The 20,855-nt window shown below is 30.8% G+C and overlaps 2 protein-coding genes across 5 annotated transcripts in view; one reads left to right on the top strand and one right to left on the bottom strand.

Moving 5' to 3' along the window:
• Positions 1–9,253, top strand: part of LOC107456012 (4-trimethylaminobutyraldehyde dehydrogenase A) — a 20,325-nt gene extending 11,072 nt beyond the window's left edge. For all 3 annotated transcript variants that reach the window (XM_043051182.3, XM_043051183.3, XM_043051181.3), the window contains exons 7-9: positions 2,985–3,173; positions 4,287–4,513; positions 7,554–9,253. In XM_043051182.3, the coding sequence (XP_042907116.2) occupies positions 2,985–3,173; positions 4,287–4,513; positions 7,554–7,767 (630 nt within the window). In that variant the 3' untranslated portion in view covers positions 7,768–9,253. The remainder of the gene's footprint in view (positions 1–2,984; positions 3,174–4,286; positions 4,514–7,553) is intronic.
• On the bottom strand, positions 9,253–20,855 carry LOC107456013 (uncharacterized). Of its 2 annotated transcripts, XM_016073779.4 has the most exons (6): positions 20,654–20,794; positions 20,486–20,560; positions 16,284–16,374; positions 12,622–12,791; positions 10,989–11,094; positions 9,253–9,361 (listed from the first exon to the last, which is right to left on the bottom strand). In XM_016073779.4, the coding sequence occupies exons 2-6, from the start codon at positions 20,522–20,524 to the stop codon at positions 9,318–9,320; spliced, it is 450 nt and encodes a 149-aa protein (XP_015929265.1). In that variant the 5' UTR covers positions 20,525–20,560; positions 20,654–20,794; the 3' UTR covers positions 9,253–9,317. The 2 variants fall into 2 exon arrangements, with proteins under 2 accessions (XP_015929265.1, XP_087010101.1); XM_087153975.1 differs by lacking the exon at positions 9,253–9,361 and having other exon boundaries at positions 10,945–11,094; positions 20,654–20,855.

The raw sequence follows: 20,855 nt of genomic DNA, 5'->3' as shown, positions 1-20,855 counted from the left end.
AAAAAAATAACGATCCCTCGTCTTGAATTGATGGGAGCAACTATTGGAGCTAGACTGTTCAATTCTATGGACTCTGCTTTAAAACTCGAAAAAGGAAACATTGACACCTACTTTTGGACAGATTCGTCGACTGTGTTAACTTGGATTAAGAGGAAAGAACAGTGGTCAGTGTTCGTGAACAATCGAATATCTGAAATAAATAGACTGACATCACCTGAGAATTGGTATCATGTACCAGGAAGCCAGAACCCGGCCGATCTTCTCTCGAGAGGATGTGGAGCTAAACAACTTCTGAAGTCCAAGTGGTGGCTAGGGCTTGCCTGGCTGAAGAATTCTAAGGATGATTGGCCGATGACAGTAGCTAATGTTAATGAAGAGGAAGTTGAAAAGGAAAAACGAAAGACTGTTGTTTCGGCTATCAATGTAGACTCGGAATCCATTGCAACTACTTTAGCATCCAGAATTTCGAAGTTTTCTAAGATAATCAGAGTTGTAGCATGGTTGTTACGCTTCCAACCAAAAGCTAAAGATTTAAGAAAGAATGTTGATTTAACGCAAGAAGAAATAAGAAATGCACAAAAGACTCTTCTGCGGTCCGTACAAAAAGAGTGCTTCAATGACGAAGAAGGTAAAAAATCTTTGAAAAACTTTCAAGTGTTTTCAGATCATGAGGAGATACTTCGATTAAAGTCTAGACTTTTGAATGAAGATGAAACCCCTGAATTCATTGCGCCTTTGATTCTTCCGTCAAAGCATCTTGTTGTCACCCGACTTATTGAACAAGAACACCTGTTGAATAAACATGCAGGAACGTCCATTCTTCTAACAATCCTGAGAGAGAGATTTTGGATTATAAAAGGTAGAAGAACTGTTCGCTCCGTTATTAGAGGATGTGTCACCTGCAAGAGACAAAAGGTTAAAAATCTTGAAGTACCATTTCCACCTCTGCCTCCTGATCGAACTAGATTATCGGCTGTATTCGAAGTGTCCGGTGTCGATCTGGCCGGACCTTTGATGACCAAGACTAATGAGAAGGTTTGGATCGTCCTTTTCTCCTGTGCTGTATATAGAACTGTTCACTTAGAGCTGATACCTTCTCTTAGCACAAACGCTTTTGTTCAAGCATTACGGCGTTTTATTGCTAGAAGAGGTAGAGTAGCTACACTATACTCAGACAATGGTACCAATTTCACTGGCCTCAACGCCTCCTTAAAGCGCCTTGATTGGAACAAAATCATGAAAGAATTTGAAGTTTCCCAAATCCAATGGAAATTCAATCCACCATCCGCCCCATGGTGGGGAGGATTCTGGGAAAGATTAATCGGAATTCTCAAAGACCTCTTAAGAAAAAACTTGGGAAGGTCATCTCTGACTCATGAAGAACTCTCAACTCTTGTTTGTGAATGTGAGTCGATCATGAACAATAGACCTTTGACTTATGTGTCTGAAGAACCAGATTTGAGAGCTTTAACACCATCTTCATTCCTTCAAGACCTCCCTACTAACGACGTAGCCGACTTAGACAAAATTGACAAAACTAATTTAGACAAGAGATACAGATATGTTCAAAGATTGAGAGAAAGACTAAAAGAAAGATTCAGGATCGAATATTTAGGTTTCTTGCGTTCATCTGTTTCCAAGAGACTTGACCAAATAAATATTGGAGACATCGTCCTGATTGGCAGAGAAGACAGAAAACGGATTTTCTGGCCGTTAGGAAAAGTTATTGAGCTGTTCCCTGGAAGAGATGGACGAGTAAGACTAGTCAAATTGAAAACGGACAAAGGGACTTTACTAAGACCTATTCAAAGACTATATCCCTTAGAGGTAACTGAAGATGCCAGTGAACATTAAATAACTATGAACATTTTTGGACGTTAAATACAGATTTGTATCTTTTAAAATTCCTTAAATTTTATAACATAACAATTGTATGTCTGCCATAATTTTAGTATTTTTTTTGTAATTTATTGTGTTGAGTTTTCTCCTACATAAAACTCAAGTGGGGAGAATGTTGCGGCAAACACTAACTCCAATTAGTTTGCGCCACCAAAAGTATTCAGAATATGTAGGTTACTCTGAGTATGGCAAGAGAAAAAAGAGAGAACTGGAAATATCGTTGAATTGGCTTTTTGAAATATCTTTGGAACGCTGTGTTTTGTTTTGTTTTTTGTTGTTTTTTATTTAAAATAAATGTTTTGTTTTGCCTGTTTTTAAACGTTATCAATCAATAGACAAGATGCCTCTCACAAACACAGTTAATCCGGTTAGGAACGACAATAAGTTTATATCAAACCCTTGAAAAAAAAGAGGAACATATTTTTGTTTCAAAATATGTTTTTTTTTTTTTTAATCTATGCAATATAAAATGAGTAAGAATGTTTGCTGAAATTTATCTTTTATTGTTAAGAAAGTCATTCGAGATTTTCCATTTTCCTATTAAAAACATTGTTATTCCATTATTATAATAATTTTTGTTCTTTTCATATTAAAAAAAAAATTTTGAATTCAAAGTGCATTGATTATTTTAAGCTTTATAAAGTGCATTTATTTCTGAGAGTTTCTTTTCTAAAAATGGGTTTATAATAAGTATTGCCAAAATTTATGATTATCTTAGATCAATATTAATTAGAGCAAATTTATAGTAATGGTTAAATTTTACTTTGTACGTAATACAAAATAAAACGCAATTTTGCAAATTTTCATTCAAATAAAAGACTCATCAATTAATAATTAATAAAATTTAAAGAAGTTCAAATTAAGAATGTTAATTTAATCATTATTATTTAATTAATTTCTGTTTCACTTCATGTTAATCAGTCATATATTTATTTCTTGAAAAAATTAATTTTGATTTTTAAACATCCGTTTTATTGATATTTAAAAGTCCATTGATATTAAAGTTCATTGATAGGTAAATGTCTTTATCAAAATTAAATGAATGATATTTTCTGTACTAATATTTTTTAATTTTTTATGTTTAGGTTTGTTCAAACTGCACAAGGGTTTTTGTTCATAAATCAATTCTGGATGAATTCACTAAAGAATTAGTGTCTGCCACTCAAGAACTGAAAGTTGGAAATCCTTATGATAAAAGCACAAAAGTTGGAGCTGTTATCAACGAAAATCATGGAATTAAAATATTAAACTACATTCAGTCAGCTAAGAATGAGGTACAGAGTATGCATGTTTCCTTCGAAAAATTAATAATTATCGTTTTATTTAAAATGTTATATCTCACATTTTCATTTTAGATATGTTGTACATAATTGAAAAAATGTAATGAAACAAAAATAGAATATAGTTTTTTTAGCATTTAAAAGAAAAGTTGCATTCTTGAGCAAATTTAAAAATATTTGCTTATTTTGAATATTAATTCTAAATTGAAATGTTTTAATTTCCATCAAGCATAATTTATGTAGTCTTTTTTTTTTTAATTAAAGTATCTTACATTACCAAATGCAGATGTATTTTTTTAAATCTGCCCGTAAAAATTAAGTTATTTTGCTGAAAAACTAGCTGCATATTCCCTGAAAACTCACTATTGTTCTTGCGTTAACTAATTTATATTAGTTTTTAACAGTTCAATGACTATATTGTTTTAAAATTGTTCCAGTTGAGGCTTTTTTTTTTGCAATAAAGGAATTTTTAATATTGTTTACTTTTTAAAGCTTAGGTTATACTATACTAATAATTCACACTCTTATTTTTATTTTGTTTAGATTTAAAATAACTATATTGAAACTTTTTTTTATTACTTGCGTTGGAATAGCCAACTCAATTTTTGAATTTACTACTACTAATGTTCAACTCCGTTGCCTTATAATTTTGAACCCAATCCAGAAGACAAGGGAATTCCTGGATAAAGTAGTGGGAGAAATTGGTCTTTCTTGGAGGACTTTTCTATGGAGCCAACTTGCATTTACTCTACATGGTGAGCAAAACCTCCCATGGTTACCCTGACGGCAAGGGGACTCTGACCCATGATATGTCTACCACTGAGGATATTTTACATCGGCACTGTGGTCGGTGCAAGCCAGGTGCAGACGTCGTGCCAGCCAGCCAATGCTCTGATTCGAACCCGGTTCATCTCATTGGATGGCGAACTCTCTATCCCCTGAGCCACCATGGCTCACATTAAAACTTTGCTCTTTTTTTCTTTCTTTTATTTTTTCTTCTTTTTTGTAAAAAAAGGAAAAAAACAATAATACAGATATTGCTTGTACTTTAATGAACTGTCTAAACTCAAGGTTAAAGGAAAATGTTTACTTTATTGTTGTCCTTAGGGAGCGATAGTAGCTTGTGGTGGAGAAAGAATCACTCCAAAAGAAGCACACCTGAAAGGATTTTATATTTCACCATGTGTCCTCACTGGTTGTAAGGACGAAATGACTGCAGTGAAGGAGGAAATATTTGGACCTGTGGTCTCCGTACTATCTTTTGAAAGTGAAGAAGAAGCAGTTAGAAGAGCAAATGCCTCTCCATATGGCTTAGCTGCTGGTGTCATGACTAAGTATAGTTTTTACTAAATTTAAACTTTCTTGTGTTTTACTTGAATTTGAATTTTGATCTTAATCTTTCTGGTTTTATTTGGTATAAAAGAAGACTTTAAATTTAATTAAGTGCTTTTGCTCTATGATTTGTCTGATAACTTTATGCATTCATTAAAAACTAAGTTTAATAATTGGATTTTAGTTTATTTTTTATGTGCTAGCATATTTTTATTATTTCTTTTTTTATATAAAGAGAATAAATTCATTTTAAATTAATAATCCCAAGAAACTAGAGCAGAAAGATATGCTTGATAATATAAAAGCTTCATTGCATTTTATCTATTTTTTAAAAATTTATTTATCTTTATTTTGTTGGCAATTTTATTTCTATTTTAAATCTCTCTCTTGTTTTCCTCGCTCATATCTAGAAAGCATTCAGATTTGGCACCTATTTATGAGTCCTTGAAACATGTCAATTTTTAACACCTTCAAAATTTTTTTGAAACTAATAAAGTTTTTATATTTTCAAGTATAAAAACATTTTATTATCCTCCCTTAATAAAAAGCTTCAGTGCATTTTATCTATTTTTTAAAAATTTATTTATCTTTATTTTGTTTACAATTTTATTTCTATATTAAATCTCTCTCTTGTTTTCCTCGCTCATATCTAGAAAGCATTCAGATTTGGCGCCTATTTATGAGTCCTTAATACATGTCGATTTTTAACACCTTCAAAAATTTTTGCAACTAATAAAGTTTTTATATTTTCAAGTATTAAAACATTTTAATGTGCTCCCTTCTTAATATTTCCGAATAAAGATACTAGGATTTGTCTTTTTCCTTTATATGTATTATATACAGTGATAAGATTCAGGGGGGATGATCATACCAGTTCTTAAAATAAAAATATGTAATGAATTTGCAATTTTAGAATTATGAATTTTAAAACTATTTAAATGTTGGTTATATTTTTAGACTAAATATTTCTTTAACTCCAAAATTATAAAATATTTTGTTTATTTTCCTTACATATCCTGAAAGTTTCTTTAAGTTAACCTGTTTTTAAATTATTTGAATCCCATTGCTGTATTTTTATTGCTTATTAAATAAATTTCAATATTTAAAAGAAATATTTTTTTAATCTTGTCCAAAAGTTTGGAGGTTTAATATAGCAATTGCCAACAAAACACAAAATGTGTAAAGTTTATTTTTTTCTTCAAACGGTTTTTAACATTCTTATGTTATATCTTGTACATCTGTTACCCTGTGTTATTATAAATTTTTACAATGTTTGTTTTCTTAAAAAATTCATAGGAAGATCTTAATTCATAAGCCTATTTTCAGCCCTGGAAAGTGTTCTTATTTAATTTCTTACTGTATTTCAGGCTCTTATAATGTTCTATTTTGTGCTCTGTTTATTTTATAAATATTGCATTATTTTATTTTTCTACAGATTTTTTGTTAGCATTCTGCCATAAAAATATTTTATGCTGTTGCAAAAATGTCTATAGGGTTGTAGTTTCTAAATTATTTATTTTTTTGTTTACTTTTGTTTGTAACATGTTTTATGCTTACATGATAATGAATATTTATGTTTGTGTGGTGCCATCTTTGTTTTGTACTCAGTTATAAAAACAAAGGGTAACAAACAAACTATTTCTAATTGGGAAGCAGTGAAAAAAGTACATGGATAGATTTTACAGTTGTTCAATTCAGTCAACTATCGGAATAAGAGTAACTGGCATGGATATTAACAATGTATCTAAATCGTCATGGTGTGACAGTGTTTTTCATGGTTTAGCCTAGGTCTTCTAATTCCTTTGGTGAGAAACTTAAAATCCGAGACAATGAACAATGATGCTCTCTAAATTCTATATTTTATTTTATAACTGTCGTTGGACAGCCGACCAAATTTTTGGGTTTACGACTACTAATGTTCAACCATGTATCCTTGTAATTTTGAACCCAATCCAGAAGACAAGGGAACTCCTGGATAAAGTATTGGAAAAAATTCGCCTTCATGGAGGACTTTTTAATGGAACTTGCATTTGCATTACAGGGGGGGAAGCCACAAAAAAAAATCTCGATTAGCCCGACAACAAGAGGACTCCAGCCCATGATCTGTCTATCACTGAGGATACTTCTCATCAGCACTATGGTCAATGCAACCTACATGCGGATTCGTATCGACCATCCATCGCTGGGATTCGAACCCGGTTCACCTCATTGAAAGGCAAACACTCTATCCCCTGAGCCATCGCGACTGCTCTCTAAATTCTATAGTTATATTTCAAGGAAGGATTAATTTCTCTTCCACATTTAGCACTCACTTCAACTATGATAGGCACTTGACAATCTAATCCTATGGTCAACTATCAAGACCTGGTAGAAAGTCTCCCCAGACAATTGCAGGTTACCATCGATACAAAAGGGGGACCAACAACTTATTAATGTATGGCTCAGAACTCTGTACCACTGGGCATATTGATATTTATGGACTAGATAGCAAATGCGCATAAATTAGAGAAATTTGTTTTCTGTACTGCTATTAAGATTCGTTAAGAACAATTTCTAAATCTTTTTATTTCTTATGTTTTAATTATGTTTTAATTCTTATTTTTATAAATATAGTAACATCCAGCACAACCGGACAGGTGGCCAAGAGGTCAGTATGCCTGACTGTGGCTGCATTTTCGAATCCCTCTCAGAGCATGGATATTTTCCTCTCTGTGTGTTGTTCTCTGTTGTGTGAATGTGAAAAACCCTATGAATAGGCATCTGTGGCGTGTGTAATGTTGCTCGCCTCCGTGACTGAGATTCATAGGTGACCACTGGGTAATGTTAAATGAGCAATATCTTATCTATTTGCTTGGTATCTTGGTATATCTTATTTGCTTGGTATTTAGCTATCCCTGTACACACTTGACCAGAATTTAACTATACACCTAACAATCAAGGAATTTCAATCTTCTGTGAAAGTCGAAACTCTTTAGAATTATTTTTGCTAAAAAAATGTTTGAATTTTTCAAAAAATGACGATGAAAATTATTTATATTTCAGGGACATTCAGAGAGCACATCGAGTTGCTTCTGATTTGCAAGCTGGCATTGTGTGGATCAATAACTATAATTTATTTCCCCCTGAAGTTCCATTTGGAGGATACAAAATGTCTGGATACGGAAGAGAAAATGGACTGGCTTCTATCAATGAGTTTACACAACTGAAAACTGTATACGTTGAAATGAATGAAGATATTGACTGTCCACTCCTATGAGTCGAAGTGTAATATAATATAAGACAAAAATTGTTTGAATTCACTGAATAAGCAATACTTAATATTTTTGCACCATGCCTTAACGCTGGTAAATTGTGAATTATCTTTGATATGAGTCTGTCAGTATATGGGAATTTTTCTCAGGTTTATGAGTTTGTTTTCAGATTATTTGTGCTATTTCGTGATTCTTCTTTCTTTTTTTTTTTCTTTTTTTTTTTTTTTTTGGTAGTAGTACAATAACGACCGTAAGAGTAAAGATTTTGCACCCTTTAAAATTTAAGATGTTCATTCTTTGTTCTAAATGATTAAATTTTTTAATAAATATAATTTTTTCACCATATTGATCCTATTAACTTTATTAAATTGCCAGATTGCATTTATTTAGTGCCATAAACAAAGTTTGAAGGTTATGTAATTAAATGAGATACGTAAATTTTATTTCTTTCTCTAAATTTTAATTTTGTGTTTATTACTTCTATTGTTTTACATAACTTACCTTTTAATTATTTCTAATTATATATGCCTGTAGTCATATTATTTTTAGTTCATATTATATTTAATTTCGATAATTGTGGTGCTTTTTTTCTTTTTCGTATTCTTAGTTTTTACTCTTTTTTTTTTTCATTGTATATCAACCCTGTATTTATTATTTTAATTATTATGCATAATAACGTTGATATTCGATAATCTTCGTCCTGATGGATATAAATCTTATAATTATTCCTGTCTGATTTCAGATAATATGATCTGTAACAATCAATAAGTTTTTTTCTCTCTAAGAATACTTCTTTCAGGAATAAAGCTAAAATAATTAGGTTTCTTTTTACCAAAATATTTAAAGTGATAATAATGCACTCAATAAAAGATAACAAAAAGAAATTAAAGATCACTTTGAAAAATAACTATTTACTATTCAATTAATTAAGAAATCAATACACTTTTTTGTGATAGATGAATGAAAATAATGCATATGTTTTTATATGTCTTTCTTAATAAAAATTTTAACTGAAAACAAATGTATCTAAGGACAGAATGTTTTTAACTTAATATCAGAACATTCTATGTTATATCCCCCTAAGATGTGTAGTTGTGTTTTATTTCTGAAACAATATTATAAAAAAATAATATTCAAATATAACTTTTTAGCTTTAGAGATTTTTGCACAGTATGTGTTTAAGCATTTACCTTTTTGTATGGTAAAATATTAAGTATTTTTTTAGGATAAACTTATAGTACTATTCAAATTCTGAAAACATTTTATACATATTTACTTTTTCTTATTCGTTATTGGATCGATTAATAAATGCATATGACTTTTAAATCCTGAAATGTTATTATTGATTAATTTTATAGTACACAAAAGTTGGAATTCTTGAAAACTCATTGAAATTCCTTTTGTTGCATTTGTAAATGTTGTTTGATTCGTAAATGTTGTTGATGATACCTTCCCAGAAATGTTTAAAATTAAAAATTATGAGTCTTACAACTGTTTTCTTCTTTATTTTATTTAAGTACAAAAGGTTATACATTTTGGATTTCTTCATTTGGTCTTAATTGCTTACATAAGATTCCAGGTAGTAGGTTCTGGAAAGACCTAATAATACAAAGAAGACATGTAGATCTTTGTTTTCATGTTGTTTTTAATTAGAATTTGCTAGTTAAAAAATAGATATGTACTAACTAGTTTTTAAAATACATGTATTGGTTTTAGAAGACTTAAAAACTAAGGCAAACATTAATTCAACTAAAATAGGAATTTCAATTTATCTGTAGGTTTTTAATTATTATCTGACCTGTTGCATTGTTCATAGTGGTGCTGACTTATGTTTTATGTTACAGATAGGTTAGTCTTGTTTCAAAGATCACATAAAGGTGTATTTAAAATTTTATTCCATTTATCAACACCTACAAAAACAATTCTTTAAAAGAAAACTTTAATTAATAATTTTCAAAAATTAAAATTTTTATTCCGTAATCAATGCTTTTACAAAAGAAAAGTGAATTGTATATAATAATGTATTACTTATAATGAATTACATTGATGGTATCTTATATTTTCAAAGAGAAATTTTTCAAATATTTATATAAAAGGCAATAATATTTACCAATCCTTGTTGTCTTTTTAAAACTTTAAGTTAGTTGTTTATAAAATGTTCTAAATAATTTTTTTAGTTTTATATTAGAAATTTATTTCTAATGAAATTACACTTGAGGAAAAATTTGAATTTTATTAAAATTGTTCATGAAAGACATTTTCGGTAAAAAAAAAAAATGTTCACAAAAATAAGCATCAAAATTTAAATTCTCGAAAAGTTCGTAATAGATGATATGAATAACTCTGAATAATATGAATAACTCTGAATGAAATAGATATGAATAACTCTGTATAAGTCTTATACAGAGTTATTCATATCTATTTCACTGTTCTTATTGCATCTCTATTTCATGATCAGCAAATATCCGACTTGATTACCGGTGTATAAATCTACATCCTGATTTTTATAAAAAAAATTTAGGTTTGAAAATTCAACTTTACAAAGAGATGTGCGATATCTGTTTCCCAAAATTTCTATTCAAAAATAAAGCAAATAAAAGTTAGACTTCTTTATTAAACGTATTATGCTGTTTTTAGAGTATATTGAAAATAAAATATATCTGCTTAAATTAATTCAACTTTCAACTTCAACGCAGGTTTGCTCTCCTGGTAAGAAATCAGTTTTCTTTCAATCAGTTAAATTTTCATGTAATCAGTCAAAAAACTATATTTTACCGTCGAAAAAATGTTTGCATTAATTTTGTTACATGATAATTAACAGATAAAAACTAGAAATGCAAACAAATAAGTTACAGTTCACTAACTCTGTAACATCATTTTCTGAACATCTGTTACCTAGGGCTCTGTAAATTATGGTTAACAAGTTGTGAATGACTTGTATTGTATTCTTGCTTCTGATAATTCTTGAATTTTTTTTTTTTTTTAAATTTCATTTTCCCGGAATCAGCTTTCATCAGCCATTTCTTCACCCCCGCCTTGATCTTCATATATAATTAGTGCGCAACATTTTTATCTAATTGTGCAAACTATAATAATATTTATATTGTGTATTAAAACATTATTATACTTTTGATCATTTAATTTACGGTAAAATAGCACTACTGTAAGAAAAAAAGTCTTAATTTATGTATAATAATTTTTAATAATATTTATCCTAATTGTATACTTCCAGTTCCGTATTTACAGAGAATAGTCTTAATTTCATCTCCTTCCAACTCCAATGCTGGGTGGTAACGTATTGTGAGGGTATTTGCAAAACTGTCTTGTGGTGTCTGCAACAGAATATTTTTAATTTTGTTATTATTAATACATTTATTAAATCATAAAAATCCGTACATTAAATCGTCAATATATATATATATATATTATATATATATATACAGTACAGAGCCCGTTATCCGGAAATCAGAAAACCTAAAAACCGGAACGAAATTCGATACATTTTCCCGCCATTTTTTTAAAAAGTTTTTTTCCTCATAAGATTTTAGGATTTTTCTTTCTTTTTTGAAAGATGTTTACCTTACCTTCATTTTGGAATCATTAGTTTATTACTTCATCGTTTTTTCTTCTTTTTAGGATTGTTTCCAAATATTTTTCTTTTTTTTAGTTGGGTTTAACAAAAAAAAAAAAAACGGCTTTTTGTAGCGATTCAGAAAACCGGAAAAATCAGTTATCCCGATCGTTCCAGATAATCGGTTCCCTACTGTATATATTAAATCATTAACTACAAACAAAAGTAAAAACTAAATAAAATTATTTTTGTCTTTAACGAAAGGATGCTTTAGAGCTGGAGTCCTGCATCATTTGATACCTAAGAGCAAATTTTAGAGTATTGTTTCAATGGTGTTTACTAAGAATTTCTTTTTTTTTTTTCGAGATGAATTTTTATTAAGAACTTATACATTTACAGGGCATTTTTATTGGAAACTGAAATATTTTCATCATGGCTGTACAGCAGTGAACACATAGGAAAAATCAGCAAAGGCCATGGACATAGATTTGGGAGCCCCTTTTATGGAAAAGTCCATCATTAATTTTTTCTTTGAATGTTACTCATTTTGTACTGCTACCTTCCTGTAAATAGATGCATATACCTTCCTGATAAAACTCACATTTGACTATTCATTTTAAAAACTTAACTTTTTACTTTGTGGATAATTTGCTTCACTTGGTGTAATTGTAAACCTGATTACCTTCGTAAAATTCATTCATAGTGCTTGCAACACTAAGTAATTTGCTGGAACTATTTAATTTATATGTCCTGCCACACAAGGGGAATTAAAATTTTTAAAAATACAATTTATATATCTATATATATATATATATATAAGTCGTATTTTTAAAAATTTTAATCCCCCTTGTGTGGCAGGACATACACCCAAAATGATTCACTTGTTACAACAGAGAACAAAGACACTAATTAAAACTCTATTTTGGGATTTTGTAAACAGGAAAAAAAATTCTGGCGCAGTTGTTTTATTTATTTTTGATAATGTGTTACTTATTTATGTCAAACTCTTACATTTTAAAGTAGAATGAAATATCCTTTGTTTATTTACTATTTGTTACAATTTACAATATACTATTAGGTTTTACTATGTATAATTGAAGGTAGAATTAATTTAATCAATTTTGGAATTTTTAAAAGGATTCTTAACCCCCTCAGCAGAGTTTTCAGGACTTTTAGCTGCAGCTGTTCAATGGGAATGCAGTGCAGGGCAGTATTATTTTATTTAGGTACTCAATGTTTGGAGGATTAATACAGCAAATCAGTTTACTTGTGATGTATAATTACTTACTACATGAATGGTGCCACAAGAAGCATGAGGAACATTAAGTGAATAGGAAAGCTTTCCGTCGCCCCGGAAACTGCAACCGCTGTCCTTTTTCCCTGCATGCACCAATCCTCGGAAAGGGTAGGAGAAATTCAAATTCACTTGAATATCACTTGACCGGCACATCAAGGAAACTAATATGCAATAAAGATAATAATTAAGAAAATAGTAATTTTTTACTGAGCGCTATTGCATAAGCATATACTAGCAGTTCTGAATCAAAACACATACTACAGATCATATTTTAAAATTTAGTTTTGATCCATAACAATGTTTTTTTAATGGCATTTCATTTGCGACCATAACGTTGTATTGGTTAGGTCTGTACTTATTTTGATGGAAAGATATGAACACTAATTGCGTGAAATTATTTAATCTGCTGATTTTAAATGTTTTAATTCTGATCAAAATGTGTGATGTCATACTTCTAGATACTGTGTCTCAATTTTAAGACATTTAAGAGAATTTTAAGAATATACAATCGGACCCTGATTTAACCAACTCATAGGGACCTAAAATATTATTCTCTGATTCGAGAATAATTCGAACAGAATAAAAAGAAATTGACTAACCTTATGGAATATCCGAACATCTCTAATAAAGAAATACGCAAAATAAATAGAAATCTTACACTTTTTATTCAGAAACTTAAAATACAGCGAATAATTACAAGCTGATTGATTTGAAATTTTAAAGTATTTCATGAGTAAGAATTGCGTCCCGCAGTGGACTGATCGTTAAGACACGGTTCCCAGCAGATCACCGAAGTCAAGCATCACTGGCTGCGGTCAGTGTGCGGGTGGGTGACCACTTGGATCAGTCTGCGTAGGGACCGAGGGTGTGCGGTATTGGTCCTCGTTAAACTGTGCTACAGTAAAGTGCTCGACTTCGCGCGCAGGTCGTCGGGCTACCGAAGCGGGGGTGCCATCCCCTCCGCAGAGGATCAAAATTGTGATGGCATGTCTTCGGATCATCCTCCGGGATGTTTCCCAGACCGTCGCCAATAGCCCATTGTGCAGCTCTAGTGCGACGTAAATTAACAACAACAAGTATTTCATGAGTAAGAATTGCTTATTTCCTTGATTTCTTACTTTCAAAGTTTTTTTTCGACATCATGATGAGAAGAAATTTACATCTTGCTGCATTAGGTAAGTTTTCACTGTTTCCAAACCGTGCAAAGCATCAGAAAAAGTAACAGTTTTCACTGGAGACGTATCATCGACTTCTGAGTCAGAGTCACTATTTATTGTTTCCTATAAATCTACTTCATAAAATTCGTAAAATCGACTTTCCCCGGAGAATGTGAACAATCCCCTTCTATTATTCTAGTACAATATTAATTAATTCATCGATATTTTAATGTTTGGCGCAGTTGGTTTGTCGTCGGCCTTCTGAGCCCAAGTCTGCGGGTTCGATCCCCGGCTCAGACACCGGATTTTCGGGATGCAGAAAATCCTCAGCGGCCATGTCGTATGATTATGCGGCATGTAAAAGATCCCTGGTGTGCCTTATTGGCTCTCGGCATTTCCGGCAAAATTAAATTCCTAGTGCACTTTAGCATCCAAATAGAGTCTCGGTGCTGCCATCTAGTGTGGCAGAAACTAGACGTCCAAATTAACATGACCAACGGTATCTCACCCATTGTGGTGGTCCTGAAAGAGTGGATGCCACCTATGGAGAACGCGCTAGGTCTGCTCATCGGCAAGACCGATTGTGCAGCTCATTGGAAATAAAAAATATCTTAATTTTCACTCGATATTTTAATATCTGTTGGGATAAATTGAGAAAAACATCAATGTTGGAAATGCCGGGCAGTATTACTTTAAATTAAAAACATATAAGTTTTAGGGAATACCGGGCAAAAGTGTATTGGATAGTGCCAATCACCGATTTCGGTATTTAACGGTGGATAAAATCAGTCGCCTGAAACAATGGTTGTCTTTATTCTTCCGGTGTGACTATAATTGATTTTCATTGTTCAAATATTTTTTTGATTTATTTCCGTTTTCGCAAACATGCATTTTAGGCTGTGTTTGTCGCGATGTAATTAACATAAAAACAGGTTTAATTGGAAGTTGAAACTTGAAGTTGTTTCAAATAATCAACTGACTTGTTTATTACTCTCGTTTTTTTGTACCGTGATTTGTCACATTTCAAAAGCGTTTTTGTCTTTTCCGCAGTTAAATATGAATATGCGACCCGAATGTGCATGTTTTATTGTTTTCATTGTAGAAAATACATAGTAAGGGCGGTCTTTATAGAGCACCTAGTGCAAGGGGTGAAACTTTTTAGTTGAAACGCGCATTTATCACTGTGTAAATATATATGAAACACGTATGCTGAGGTAATCCAATTTTTTTCAAAATATTGTCTATTAAAAGATTTTATAGTTGTAATCAAATCCTTAGCATTTATCAAGAAAATATGCAAATAGCAAACGGGTTATTAAAAATTTTAATTATTTATTAATAACTTAGTTACTAAATATGGAAATGTTCAGCATAAAGTTAAAAATCTCAAATTTTAAATTTTTTCATTGATAAAGGAATTCAATTAGATGATTATATATGATAATATTAGATAGTATAAGTTTAAAAATTATGCTCATTTTGATCAATTAACAACTAGTAAATTTAATTTTTTAGAAATTTTGATATTGTTCTAAAAATTAAAGATAGTTGAAATTTTATTTCTGAAACATGCTCAAAAAGGATTAGTAAAATATTTTCTGTAATATATGTAATTTTTCTCAAAGATATATTGGTTCATTGTTTAAAATGTTGAACTCCTTTCGATTTTTTAAATATTAATTGAAATTTTATGTATTTATATAAAAACAGTTTCTTAGAGGCTAATTTATGTCATTAATTTTTTTAATAACGTTGGGGAAAAGAAAAAAATTGGAAACAAGAATTATTCAAGCAGTTCCAGAGATCAAAAATTTCGAACATAAAGAGGAAGCACCGATGATTCTCATTTGAGTGACGGGAAAAGGTTCACTAAAGCTGAGCAAAAATTTCGATCATAAAGAGGAAGCACAAATGATTCTCATTTGAGTGACGGGAAAAGGTTCACTAAAGCTGAGCAAAAATTTCGATCATAAAGAGGAAGCACAAATGATTCTCATTTGAGTGACGGGAAAAGGTTCACTAAAGCTGAGCAAAAATTTCGATCATAAAGAGGAAGCACAAATGATTCTCATTTGAGTGACGGGAAAAGGTTCACTAAAGCTGAGCAAAAATTTTAGCAAAGCACTCACTCACTAAAGTGACTCACTTTAAATTCTAACAATTAAAAAATCGCAAAATACTCTACCCTCTTTAATAATATTTTTAGAATTTTTTTTTTTTAATAAAATCAAAGAGTATAGACATGATAAATCACAAAGTTATTTAATTGGGAAGGAAGCAAAAACGATATCGAAATTCTTCGAATGAGAAAATGAAAAACAGTTTGATTGCCTGATAATGCTCGGAGCTTTCGATAGCGTTTTCGTTTATCCCCACTTAAATACCAATTTTTATGCCAAGGATAATCTGAATATATAAAAAGAATGGTCATTACTGAACATCTTACATAATTCTAGGGTGTTAATATTTAAATATAAATAGATTATATTTACGTACCTCTAGTTTTTTCTGATATAAAATCTTTGATTCCTGACTTATAACCAAATTTTGATCCAGTGCTTCCGCTGTCGACTAGATTAATGATTACCTAAAATTGGTAAAATAAGTATTGAAGTGCTTTAAAAAAATATGCAATATACTGGGAGAACGGTAAGGACTACGTTTAATATAGATTTTGCATCCCTTATAAGAAGTGACGTAATAGAAATGCTCATTACGGATCTTAATGCGAATTAAAAAGACGAATCGCTGCTGTGGAAGACCTCACCGAAAACGCGAAAATCTATACGACAGATGTGGGAAGATTGGAAGGTGATAATCGAAAATGATCAGACAATGAAACTGGTTTTGATATTTTCCTGCTAACAATCTCGCTTATTTCGATTGTTTTCTGAGATGTTTTTGTTAATTCTTCGCTTGAACATTCATCTTCATAATATTATGAGACAAATTTTTTTGAACTTCTTTCTTGACTGGGATTCTAAAAATAGATGTAAAAGGCGGTACTTACGGAGCACCCTGCTTATTTTTCCGGAAAATTACGAATGTTTAGTGTTAAAATGTATGTTATTACCATGGGCATGAATAAAAACTCTTCATTTTCAAACATTTATTTCAATTGTTTATGGTCAGCCGGTCCAGTTCCGTAGCAGCATAAGCAAGTCCGAGAGTTAGAGTGGAGCTATTACACGTTTCCGATTGCTCTATGTAGTGGATAACTTATTTTTATGGTGGAGTGGTTAGATGGGTTGAACAAATTATTTTTATCGCTGCCGAATATAAATGTTACGAAATTATGAAAATTTCGCATTAGTTGGAAGATGATGGTATGTACAATTATGCGTGATCGTTAATTATAATTATCAAATAATCATACTTTATTAAAAAACTATGATAAAAAGATTAGCAATTTATCGAAAAATACATTTCAGGGGATATAGCGTTCACCTTCCAATGAGGTGAACCGTGTGCGAATCTCACCGATGGCTGGTCGATCATCAGGCTTGCACCGACCACAGTGTGGATGTGAAATATCCTCAGTGATAACTTTAAATCAGGTTTATTAAAACAGAAATGAAAAATCTCTAGCAACAATTTTTCCTTGGCCAGTTGGGTTCAAAATTACCTCGATATGGATCCTATAGGGACATGTACCGAGGGACCAATATTGGGATGTCTAGATTTTTTTAACATGGGTCCTAGAATGGCCTATATATAGGGCCTACATTGGCCAATATAAAACCTACATTGACTAAATAATGGATATAAAATATCGGGTGGATCTGACAATTCTATATAGGACCGATATTGGTTGTTAAGTAGCTGTAAAATATCAGGAGAATTGGAAAATTCTATATAGGGCCAATATCGGAAAAATAAAGTTTTTTCTGATATGAAATCTTTGAACCTTTACTGAGCCAAGATTAATGAATATTGGCCCAATGAGGGCCCAAGTTATTTACTGCTAGGGATACACTTTGTTGCCACTCTTATAAACAGAAATCCTCAGTTATAACAAACTAAAGCAGACATTTTTTAAACAGAACTCAAAACAAGGTTTTATATGTAGAGTGATGATGTTATTTAATTTTAAACTGCTAAAGTACTGAAAAGAACAATTAGCAATAAAACAATTTCATACGTAACTGTTTTCCGTTTGGTGTAATATAAGCTCTTACTATTCTTAATTTTAAACTATTTATCACTACTTACCATGGAACAAAAAGGAATCATACTGTTTTTTTTTACAGTTGTCATCCTAAAAAACATATTGAAGGCACTGGCTTTATCGTAAGTAAAAGAATACAACACCTGATTTTGGATTTTGAAGCAGTCTCTCCTAAACTGTGTAAGGTCTGAATTAAGGAAAAGTTCTTTAATTTCAATATTATCTGGTCTTATGTACCAACTGAAGATAAAACAAAGAAACAAAACGAAATTTTCTTTGAAAATTTAGACAAAATTTACTTCAGTTGTCCAAAATATGATACAAAAATTATTTTGGGTGATATAAATACTTAAGAAGGTAGAGAAAGGGAGTTTAAATTTGCAATTGGAGGATTTGGTTTACATGATACGACCAATGATAATGGACGAACAGCACATCCTTTCGACATAAAAATGTTCATAATGTTACTTTGGCGTGTCTCAGATGGCACTTATGCTATCAAATTGATCACGTACTAATGGAAGCAAGACATTATCGTTTTATTTATTTCAAGGCTGCTTTTGATAGTATCGGTAGAAATTATCTTCTTGAAACAATGAAGGATTTTAAAATACCTTCAAAATTAAACTGGCGCAACTTACATTGAAAGACACAAAAGTGTAGGATTAAAATTCTGAGATTCTCTCTACTGACTTCTTTTTAATATTGCACTTGAGAGAGTTATTCGTGCTTCAAATATCAAAACCAGTGGTAATATTTTTACTAGATTAGAACAACTACTTGCATTTACTGTTGTTCGTTCCCTTCCTGCTCTGAAAGATGCATTACTTGCCCTTAAGGTGGCTGCAAGACAAATTGGCTTAATCATAAATGTAAAGAAAACAAAATACATGTTATTCTTAGGAAACAGAATCCCAGTCCTCTATCTTGTATTAGATTTGAAATTGTAAGGAGTTTTACTTACTTAGGATCAATTATTACTACTGATAACAGAGAATTAGAAGAAGGAAAAAAAAAACGACTCCATGGGCTGCGAAGATTTATTAAATCTATGTTTCTTTCTAGAAAAACAAAGCTCTTAATTTACAAAAATCTTATCAGGCCTGTCTTGACATATGCTTCTGAAGCTTGGATAATGACAAAACTGGAGGAAAATTGTAACGCAATATTTGAGAGAAAGATTTTGGGAAGTATACTTGGAGGTGTAAATGAAAACAATAACTGGAGAAGGAGATTTAACTTTGAACTGTACAAGACATATAAACAACCTGATATTATTAAATAATACATAAAAAAAGAATAAATTGGATATCCTACGTGATTCGAATGAGTGATAAATATACAATGAGAAAGATATTGCCTTTTAAAACCACTGGAACAAGAACGCAGGGAAGGCTGCGGTTGAGATGGGCTGATTCGGTGGATTCTGATTTTCTTGCAATTAATGAATAAAATTGAAGATAATAAATTGGAATAAATCGGAATTCATTATGAAGAAATCTTCAGAGGAAGTCATTGGTTCACATTGGCTACTTTTGATTAATATAAGAAATCGTTAAATATTTAGCAAAAGCTAATTTTTAATATTGTTGTAATAACTATTATTATAAACTATAATATCGTTGTATAACTATTATATACGCTGATGTTAATCAAGGATACTTGGAAATTCTTTGTTTATTATTACGGTTATTTATGCATCATGTGATTTCTAATTCCAATGAGAACGCTACCTGGTGTGTTATTCAGATAACGTTCTAAATTGCGCAAGAAATGTAATTTCTTACAAAGGTCAACAAAAAATAGCTGTTTGCTTAGCAAAGGCTTACAAAGGTCATTTCAATTGTTTTCCTCCTATTGAAACTAAAATAAAATTCCATGAGAAGTAGTTTAAAAAAAAGGCAGCTATGTTATAAAAACGCTTTTAATGTTATATCCAAGGGACATTTTTTTAACAACAGCGCTAGAAGTTAATTCACATTATTGATTCGAAATTTTAATTTTAAATGCTTATTTTATATTAATTGGTTTATCATTTACTGTTTTCATTAAACATTACGAAAAATTATTATTCAGTAGTAGCTTCTTAAATAGCTTTATCTGGTTTTTTTAATTGAGCATTTCAGAACCTTTAAAGTCGCTTGACCAGAAGATATTCTATCAGTTTTTTTTTTCTTTTTTTCCAAAAATATAAAAACAGCATCGTTATAATTAGACAGGTATGTTTTGTTGGAAAAACAAAACATACCTGTCTAACTTGATATATTAGTGACACAAAACATTTAATTTTAAATCAGAATCGTGTAATTTAAACTGAAATAGCAGCTAACATAAGAAAATGCAGAGGTAATTTGAACAATGGAACCATTATTTTTACAACAAATTTTTATATCATTGCAATTTACAAAGAGCACCGTCCAGCTGTGGCTTCAATAAAAAAAAAAAGTAAGTAATTTAGTCTTGCTTTAAATGCATTATTGAACAACTATTTGCATGTGTAATAGTTAAAAAAAAATGGAGTACTACTTACTAGCAATGTGATGACGATGATGTTAACGTTAACATTCATGACTATCACACACACCACCAGACTGGCCAGCTCTAACTAGATCCACCAAAAACTCCGGATTAGTTTTTTCACATTTAGGGGTTAGAATTTAGATGAATCTTCAATTTATAATTAAAAGAAAAAAGTTACCTGACTACACGGGAATATTGACCCGTGGTTGACAGCCTTGAAAATTTGCAATCGAAAGTGTGCTGACCTCTTGCACTGTCATGCAACATCACTTTCTGTGAATCATTTTTTTTTTATTCCGTGACATTTATTTAATACGCAGTTCCGAACTGGTTTACAGGTTGCTCTTCAAACATATACTAGATTTTGATGACTGTTTTCT

Source organism: Parasteatoda tepidariorum, chromosome 10, assembly GCF_982258835.1.
Source record: "Parasteatoda tepidariorum strain Cologne lab strain chromosome 10, Ptep-v5.0, whole genome shotgun sequence".
Classification (NCBI taxonomy): domain Eukaryota; kingdom Metazoa; phylum Arthropoda; class Arachnida; order Araneae; family Theridiidae; genus Parasteatoda; species Parasteatoda tepidariorum.
This window is presented reverse-complemented; position numbering and strand designations above follow the sequence as displayed.